This window comes from Anguilla rostrata, chromosome 4 (assembly GCF_018555375.3).
Source record: "Anguilla rostrata isolate EN2019 chromosome 4, ASM1855537v3, whole genome shotgun sequence".
Classification (NCBI taxonomy): domain Eukaryota; kingdom Metazoa; phylum Chordata; class Actinopteri; order Anguilliformes; family Anguillidae; genus Anguilla; species Anguilla rostrata.
This window is the reverse complement of record NC_057936.1, coordinates 25218242-25227705: the sequence shown is the minus strand read 5'-3', so window position 1 is coordinate 25227705 and position 9464 is coordinate 25218242. Positions and strand designations below refer to the sequence as shown.

The 9464-nt window shown below is 47.1% G+C and overlaps 1 protein-coding gene across 1 annotated transcript in view; it reads left to right on the top strand.

Annotated features, from left to right (window-relative positions):
• sbno2b (strawberry notch homolog 2b) overlaps positions 1 to 9053 on the top strand; it is a 76608-nt gene extending 67555 nt beyond the window's left edge. The window contains 7 exon segments of the mRNA XM_064334053.1: positions 129 to 272; positions 775 to 869; positions 1460 to 1552; positions 2087 to 2218; positions 2590 to 2666; positions 3241 to 3431; positions 4323 to 9053. Of these exon segments, the coding sequence (XP_064190123.1) occupies positions 129 to 272; positions 775 to 869; positions 1460 to 1552; positions 2087 to 2218; positions 2590 to 2666; positions 3241 to 3431; positions 4323 to 5158 (1568 nt within the window). The 3' untranslated portion in view covers positions 5159 to 9053.
• Positions 9054 to 9464: the final 411 nt, after the last annotated feature.

Genomic DNA, 9464 nt, shown 5'->3' with positions numbered 1-9464 from the left:
TGCGCTAAGCACTAGCCTCCCCTTCCCTGAGAATGACGGTTGGTTACCCTGCGCTAAGCACTAGCCTCCCCTTCCCTGAGAAGGCGCTTGGCTAGCCTGCACTCCTCACTCTCCCTTTCTTGCCTCAGACTGCAGCATCACCAAGTTCCTCAACCGCATCCTGGGCCTGGAGGTCCACAAGCAGAACTCGCTCTTCCAGTACTTCACCGACAACTTTGACTACCTGATCGAGAAGGACAAGAAAGAGGGGAAGTACGACATGGGCATTCTGGGTAAGCTGGAGCCTTTCTGCGCTGTGACCTTGTTTTAGCATGTGGGGGGAAGACTGTACCTTCCAGGGGCGTAAGGGTGTATTTCACTTTGAACGTTCAGCCTGCAGTACCACCACACATAACTTCGGATTAGTTCTGTTGCATGTTTTTATTTGACTTCTGACATTTTATGTGCAGTGCAGAAATTTACCCTTTGCCTTCTTCTCAGACCCTCTGTCAATCCCACTTAAAGAAAACTATCCCCATCATTTTCTATAACACTCTGCCTTATTGATTTGTTACACATAGAATTTTTATTTAATTTTATATGTACCACATTAATTGTTAGCCCCTGTTCCTTCCCTCCCCCCCCCCCCCCCCCCGTTCATCTCTTTAACGGACACTCCCCATCTGTTCATTGAATGTGTGAGTTTGTGGATTGAGCGTTCAGGTGAACTGCCTGCCTGTGAAGGAGCCGAAGGGTTTTTTTCCTGTGCCTGAGGCCTTATCCTCTTCCTTTTAGACCTGGCCCCGGGTAACGATGAGATCTACGAGGAGACGCAGGAGAAGTTCCTGACCGCGGGCAACCCTCAGGACGGGCAGGTGGTCCTGTACAAGGTAAGGGCTGCGGTTCAACCGCGCTCAGGAATGCGTTCGGTCTCCATCGCCTTGTGTGTCAAGAGCATGAGGCCACCACTGTATTAACACTGTTATCTGAGCACGAGGCTGATTAACACTGATGTGGCTGATTAACACTGTGCGGTCTGTGAGAGTATGGCTGATTAACACTGTGCGGTCTGTGAGAGTATGGCTGATTAACACTGTGCGGTCTGTGAGAGTATGGCTGATTAACACTGTGCGGTCTGTGAGAGTATGGCTGATTAACACTGTGCGGTCTGTGAGAGTATGGCTGATTAACACTGTGCGGTCTGTGAGAGTATGGCTGATTAACACTGTGCGGTCTGTGAGAGTATGGCTGATTAACACTGTGCGGTCTGTGAGAGTATGGCTGATTAACACTGTGCGGTCTGTGAGAAATATGGCTGATAACACTGTGCGGTCTGTGAGAGTATGGCTGATTAACACTGTGCGGTCTGTGAGAGTATGGCTGATTAACACTGTGCGGTCTGTGAGAGTATGGCTGATTAACACTGTGCGGTCTGTGAGAGTATGGCTGATTAACGCCGTGCTGCGTGTCCCGTCCCCAGATCAGCGTGGACCGGGGCATGCACTGGGACGAGGCGTACAGCAAGGCGCAGACGCTCACCGGCCCCGACGACGGCTTCTACGTCTCTCACCGGGTGAGGCTCTCTGGGGCAGGCCCCAGCACGCTGGCTTCTGCAGGGCCCTCACGTCCACACATCTCCTGCCCAGGGAGAAATGCGCTACAGCCCCTCAGTGACTGTCTGCTATAGCCTGGGTCCTTCTGAATGCCTGTTTACACCTGTAGCATTTTAGCTCAGTGTAGAGATACTGGAAACAGACATGGTTAGCTTTGGTAGTGACAGATGAAGTCTAAAAGCCTGTAACAGAAGCGTTACATTACATTTAGCAGACACTCTTATCCAGAGCGACTTACACAACTATGTGCATACTGTTTACATTGCATCCATTTGTACAGCTGGATGTGTACTGAAGCCATGCAGGTTAAGTACCTTGCTCAAGTGTATAACAACAGTGTCCAACCTGGAAATTGAACCTGTGACCTTTAGGTTACTAGACTAGCTCCTTACCCATTTTAGAAACCCTTTTTAGACTGTATGAGCAGGGTGTGCCCTATAGGGCAGTGTCTGTGCAGCCTGAGTTAACGCTGGCCTTTCGGATGTGTTCCCCAGCTGAGGGGGAACCACCCCTGCGTGCTGCTGGCCGAGCAGGGCCGGGGGAGGAACCTAATCCTCTACAAGCCCAACATCGGCAAGCAGGCCCACCCCGAGAGCCTGGACAACCTGCATCGTAGGTACCGCAAGGTGAGTCGCGCCCCCCGCGCCCCAACCCCCCAGCCTGGAGCAGAGAGCCGCCGGTTACGCATTCACACACCGTCAGAACTGAGCTGCTCTTCCAGTGAAGTCCATTTACAAGCCAACAGCCCTCGTGAAGCCAGAGCTGTTTCCATCACCTGGTCTATACTGACCCCTAGTGGTGGTAATATTTTCACACGCAGAAAGCACAAGTTCATTTACATGCAGCTGTGTACAAAGTGGCTGGAAGCAGGAGTACGTTAGTTGTGGGTAGATTGATGCTGTGTATTGCAGTCCTGTTATATATGACAGTGGCCATGGTTGTGTGTGTGTGATGGCTGTTTGTGTGAGTGATGCTGATGCTGTTCTGCCCTGCACAGGTCACACCAGAGCAGGCCAAGGACAGCTGGGAGAATCAGTTCACATTCTCCTTCAGGAAGTGCAGCCACGCTAACTGGTGAGTGTGGGAGAGGCATTGTGGTGTGTGCGTGTTTACATGTGTGTGCGTGTATGTCTACACGTGTCTACTGTTTTTTATTACATTTTTTAAAATTTTGCATAAATGTACATAAATCCTTTAGAAAAATATATGTAGATATGTCCCAGCATTCATTAGCATTATATTTCCTTATGTTATTGTGAAGCATGTTAACCCTGCTGTGTTGTTACTGTGAAGCATGTTGACACTCCTTTGTAGTGTTGTTACTGTTAAGCACATTGACCCTGCTGTGTAGTGCTATTGTGAAGCATGTTGACACTGCTGTGTTGTTACTGTGTTGTTGTTGTGGAGCGTGTTGACACTCCTGTGTTGTGTTGTGGAGCGTGTTGACACTGCTGTGTTGTGTTGTTGTTGTGAAGCATGTTGACACTGCTGTGTAGTGTTGTTGTTGTTGTGAAGCATGTTGACCCTGCTGTGTAATGTTGTTACTGTGAAGCATGTTGACCCTGCTCTGTTGTTACTGTGAAGCATGTTGACCCTGCTCTGTTGTTACTGTGAAGCATGTTGACCCTGCTCTGTTGCGTTGCCGCAGGAACGGGAAGTGCAAGCAGGTGGAGGCGGGGCACGAGTGCTGGCAGGGCATGCGTCTGCGGCAGTACCACATGCTGTGCGGCGCGCTGCTGCGCGTCTGGAAGCGCGTGGCCGACGTCGTCTCCGACGTCACCAACTCCAGCATCCTGCAGATCGTGCGGCTCAAGACCAAGGAGCACAACAAGCAAGTCGGTGAGCTCCCCCTGCGCTGCGCCGGCTCCCCCTGCTGGTCCTGGAGACACACTGCGTGTGCTGGCCTTCACTGCAGCCCACGCATTTAGATTTCAACAGGCCATTCCTTCAGTGCTCATTTGCAGTTTCCTCTCTCTCATAGTGCTAGAGGTCTTTAGTATTTGTTGTTGGAATTGTTGTCGGAGACATATAACCGTGTTTAAGTGGAGATATTCTTGAGTGACTGTTGTAATGTGCGAGTTCAACGATGGTAGAAGAGATTAGTATTCAGCTTAAATTATCAACCCAGTGAGTTTGTGACTGCTATAGGGATGTGCAGAATGGTAAATCACATTTACAGTTGCTAAGGATAGGAATCCAGTTCATCTGTCCCTATCAAAACTGAGAGCACGAGTGGCTTGAAACAGGAATCCCTCAAAATATAATGGACCCCATAATAGGGTGCCTGTGCATTATAATGGGTAGGGACCTGAGCTTGGAACCCAAAGTTGGTAGGTTTGATTCCCAGGTAAAACACTGCCATTGTACCCTTGACCAAGACACGTAACCTGAGCTGCTGTAGTATATATCCAGCTGTATAGATGGGTCTAGTTGTATAAGTGGAAGTGGCTCAGGATAGGAGTGTCTGTTAAATGGCAGTACTGCGATGTAATATCAGTACAGCACTGATTTCTCTAGGAGAGCCATGGGGTGCCTGGTTGTTGTTTTCGCCTTCAGATCCGCCCCAGTAAACTGGGTGACGGGAGTTAGTGGCGTAATCAGCCTCTTTAGGTGCTTAATTACGCACTGAGTAGCGAGAGAAGCCCAGCTGGGCCTGCAGCTCACCGGGGGGGTAAACTGTAGCGCGTCGCCGGCACACCCCTGACCGTGCCGCCCCGCCCCTTCTCTCAGGCATCAAGATCCCGGAGAACTGCGTGGCGCGGGTGCGGGAGGAGCTGGCGCAGATGAACAAGGAGGTGAAGCGGCGGCGGAGCGAGCGCGAGCAGCAGGAGCAGCGGGCGCTGGAGGCGCGCCTGGCGGAGGAGCGGGAGCGGGAGCGCCAGAGGAGGCAGGTGATCAGCCGGTTCTGCGGCGGCCAGCCCACGGTGCTGCCCGGCCTCGCCTCCTCGCTGGCGGCCTACCCCGGCCTCCCCCAGCTGGCCCCCCTGCAGAGGAGCCCTGTCGACGAGATCCTGGACCTGACCACCAGCAGCCCCTCGCCCTCCCCCGACAGCAGCGGGGCCGGGGGCCTGGGCTTGGACAGCCTCGTCGGGCCTCTAGGGGGCACCCAGGACCATTTCAGCCTGGAGTCGCTGATCTCGCAGACGGTGCTGAGCGGGCATCACCCGTCGCACCCGCAGCAGGACCTCCTGGACTTTCTGGAGAACCCCGCCCTCAGCCTTTCCTCCACCTACTCCACCTTCCCCTCCCTCACGGCCCCCACCTCCACCGTGCCCCCCATCTCCACCATCCTTCCGCCCTCCTCGTCCTCCTCCTCCTCCTCTTCCACCTCCTCCACTTCCTCCATGTTCTCGTCTGTCATGGCCCCTTCGGAACACCAAGCGAACCCCTTACCCAACGGCCACTGCAGCGCGGACCTCTTTAACGTACGAGAGGTCTTGGACAGCATGTTGCGGACCAACCCGGACCGGCAGTCTGTCATCCAGTCTCGGACACCAGACTGGGACGGCACGCCCACGTCCCATAGCCCATATGCACACACCAATTTCCTCCCCCCGCCCCTCTGAACCCGTCCCTGACGCCTGACCGCCTGACCCCCTCACCTCAGGGCCAGGGGTCACCTCAGCACTGCCTGTAGTGTGGATGTCGCTTTGAATTTCTCTTTCAGGAGTGCAAATATAGTTTGGGAATTCTTCCTTTGAGAAAATGGAAAAAGAAAAATGTCCACCTAGCCCCATGATCTCTGTAGGAGTATTTCCCTCAAACAAGAAAACTAGAACTTCTATTTCCAATTCACTTAAACGTATATATATTTGATGTTTTCCCTGAATACCTCTCAAATAATTAATCCAGTAAATGCCGTGTTTTGCAAGATATGGGGTCCTTCATATGGAGGCAGAGCTCCAGAGGTTCCCATCAATCAGAGTTTTCCCAAACTGTGTGTGCAGCCTAGGATTTGTCTGTAGATCAGACTCAAATCTGTCTGGAAATCAGACTCAGATCTGTCTGGAAATCAGATTCAGATCTGTCTGAAAATCAGACTCCTATCTATCTGGAAGTCAGACCCGTCTTTAGATCAGAGAGTCTGGCAGCAGAACACAAGAATCCATTCTTCGTTTGGGAGATGTACACCAAGCTAACTGACCAGAGACCCACGAGGTCCCAATGCCTCTAATGTTGAGAGTCTAGTTTCCAGGTTTTCATTGTTCTAATGATGTCACTGCCTCCATAGAAGTACTCCATCCCATCCAAACATCAGTCACGTTTCTGACATCACAGCTCAAAAAACCATCCCGTAAGAGTGACATATTTATGTCAGTTTGTCATGAGTATTTTCAGATTTGGGTTGAAATATTTAATATGAAATTTTATCTTTAAACTTTTCAAACTAACAAAAAGAACATATCTATTTGTACCTCAGTGTGTTTGCTGCCCCCACTCCCCCCCCCACCCAAGACCACAGCACTCCCTGCTGACCAAACAGGGCATAAGCAGGAAGGTGTGAACGGGGATCAAGAGCCATATGTAATCTTTCTCACTGGTGTTCATGCGAAGGTTCGCCACAAAGCTGTCTTTTGTGTCTTTCTCTGCGTTGCGAGGGCTTCGGCCTGCTTCAGTCGTCCTTGCTTTCGACCGGTACTGAACCGAACGCCTCGTGACCGGTGGACGGAGCGGTCGTGTGGAGGTGACGGAGCTGAAACTGGACCGCGCCTGCGGTTTCATAATGTAAGGCTCCTTTACGCAACACAGGCCCCGACGTGAGCCCCTCGAGCCATGGCGTCGACGTTTCGCCTGCGTCCCTCTCCCAGTCCAGTCCTCAGCGTAGAAACTGCACAGTCAGCTTGCGCAGGCATTTCCCCATATCTGGTTTCAATATTTTTAAAAATAATAATAATACTATAATAAAAACAGCCTACTGTTATAACAGTGCCTTCCTTTGGAACATGTTAAAAAATGCAGTCGTTCAAATACAAAGGCTTATTTATATATTTGTACTCAAGAGTAGTGCTACCATATTTATTATGATTTCTAATTTAAGTCTCTTTACTCTCCCCCACCTCCCACCCTGCCTGACGACTGTGCAGCAGGGAGTGAATTTGGACCTTTCACAAATTAGTTTAATTTTTTTTTCCCCCACCCATTATGACACATTGATGCTCGTAATGTGACTGCTCTGGATCGCTTTTACTTTTGAAATTCTCAATTCTCAGGAAAGTCTGAAATTAATTGTATTTTCCCCCTGTCCAACATTTAAACTTTTAAAAGTTTTTAAGCCTATTTGTTTCAGCCCTCCTCTTGAATTTCAGGTATCATAATGGATGAGTAGACGACATTACTGTGTTGTCACAGCACCCTAATTGGTTAACAGATGCCCAAGTTTTCTCGCTCCACTCCTGGTCAACCTTAATAAAAGCAATAAGGTCTACACGTATAAAAGCGAAAGTACTGTTTACACTCAGCAGCTGAAGGTTGAAATTTGCCTCTTGAGGGGAAAATTGGACTCTTCTTATTGCATTTTATCTTTAGTGCTGGTTGCACCTGCTGCAAATCCATAAGACGGTGTATGGAAAAGAAAAGCGAATCGGTCCTTTATGTTAGAATAAAGGCTTGTCCTCTATTGTTGTAAAGAAAAGTGGGATGAAACGCAATGTGTTGTTATTGATATTGTCCTTATTATTATTGTCACTTGTATCATTATTGTTATTTATATTTAAGGGACATTCTACCAGAAATAGTTTAGGTTAATAATTTTAGGTTGTAATCCTGTTTTTTTTTTTTTTTTTTTTTTTTAAGTTAATAATACTTTTAAAAGTTGACTAAAGGTTTTGTCAGGGACTTTTTAGAAAAAACAAAATGACTTTAAACAAAATATATCTATTGTAACCTGCCACCAAATATATTGCACTGTTCTGTACTGCTGTTCTTGTTTCCCTAGTTTCTTTTTCCTTTTTTTGCTGACTTTTAGTAGAATTATACTTATTTATGATTTAGGGGTTTTTTTCAGTGGGAGCTTCAGACTGCAGAGTGATACCAAAGTAAATCGCACCTGAAGTTTCCCGGCTGCATTCAAACCATTCTTAATCTCAGGAAGAAATCTACATAATCTATGTATCTGCGAGTCCTATTGAAATGCATAGCTACGGTTTCACTGGTAGCCATGACAACCGGGAATCACACCAACAAGGAAAAAAAAGCTTGTGCTACTTTTTTTTCATTCTGCAGTGCAAGTCTGAGAACAACATGCTGTCTTTTTTATGTTTGAGACTTGATATTTTTTGGTCGTGTCCTTCAGTGTTGTGCTTTTTTTATTATAATTTTTTTTTGGTGTGGGGGAGGGGATTTTTAGTGTGTTTATGCCTTCTTAGAGCAAAGATCAGAAGCTTTTTCTAAAAAAGGATCATTTAGTTGTTTCTTGTCTGTTTGTCTGTACGGAACAGTTTAGCTGTAGGGCTAGAGACCTGGGAACATGACAGTCCCCCCCACCAACCACCACCTGGTCCCGTCAGCTTTGTCTGCGTTACGTTGGTCTGTCCTCATGCTGCGGAACAGTGGTTCTAATCACAGCCTCCCCCGTCTTCTTTCTCCAGCGCACACTCAGTGCTCTCTCTTGTTCCTGTGGCTTCTTCACAAAGCAGTCCTGAGGAATCTGAGCTCGTTTGGTCGCCCCTAATCTTATACTCTTCTTGTACTCCTGTATAAGTACGTCTCACACTCGCGGCTTTCTGCCAAACCCAGCCCAAGTAAACCCAAAGAAAGAAATGTAGGCGTGGTGTCAGGCAGTACACGGGCGACGCCCCTTATATTGTGAAGCACATTCGACTTCACCTTTGGTGACCCCTCCCATTAGTGATAGCTGGCTTCAACCCTTTCCTTTCTTAAATACAGAATGAGCAACATGGCAATAAAGCCTGGGCAGATAGACAGGGAAAAGGGACAGGCTGCATTGAAGAGAAATACTTCAGAAACTACTTTTTCCACCTCAGAAACTGTCCAGTTTGTCCTTGTCTTTTTTTATCTTGCACTCGGAATGGCATAATCAGCTCTTGTTGCCTATTATGTGTAATTGTGAGATGCAAGCCTGTCATGTTCCTTTCCTTTCCCTGCATTGCATTTTATATGTTGTAGCCATCTTCCTTTTCTTCTCACCCTGACAGATAAAACAAAGTATGACATTCAAGTAATTTATTGCTAACAATGAAAAACGAAACAAACATGCTACTGATTGTATGTATTTTTTAAACAAAGGCTATTTTTTCTGTAAAACTGTGTTTAGCACTTTTATTCTGGGTTTTGCTTTTGTTTTTCTATATATTTATAATTTAGATGGAAGTGTATATATTGTAAAAAAAATTGTGCCTTTCAACTAATTCTTTACAGATTTTCTACTCATAACAGAAGGAAGGAATATATTGTAATGCAGTCTTGACTTTGTTAACAAATAAATATTCAAAGATTGCGGAAGTGGTCTCTCTTGTTGCTTTTTCGTTGCTAATTATAGATAACCTTATAGTTCTCAGTTTTAGCATTGTGAAATAAACTAAATCTCATTAAAAACACGTTTTCAATGTACAGAAATGTGAAGTTACTCTCACTTACAAAGCACTGTCTGTAAGTCATTCATTCAAACTGGCTATATCTAGGCCTGCCATTAAGTGTTGATAACAAAATGACGCCAAGTTACTGTACTACAAACCGTATAGGCTATCTTGCCTCACAGAAAATAAAGAGGCTGTATTCTAAAGCAATGACACCCAATGCCTCCTAAATTGTTTCAAGTCATTGAATTTATTATTCAAAAATACCTACTCTTCAAAGAGTGCGACAACTATTTTTGTCAGTAGATGGCGCTGCTGTATATAATTACAAACAAGT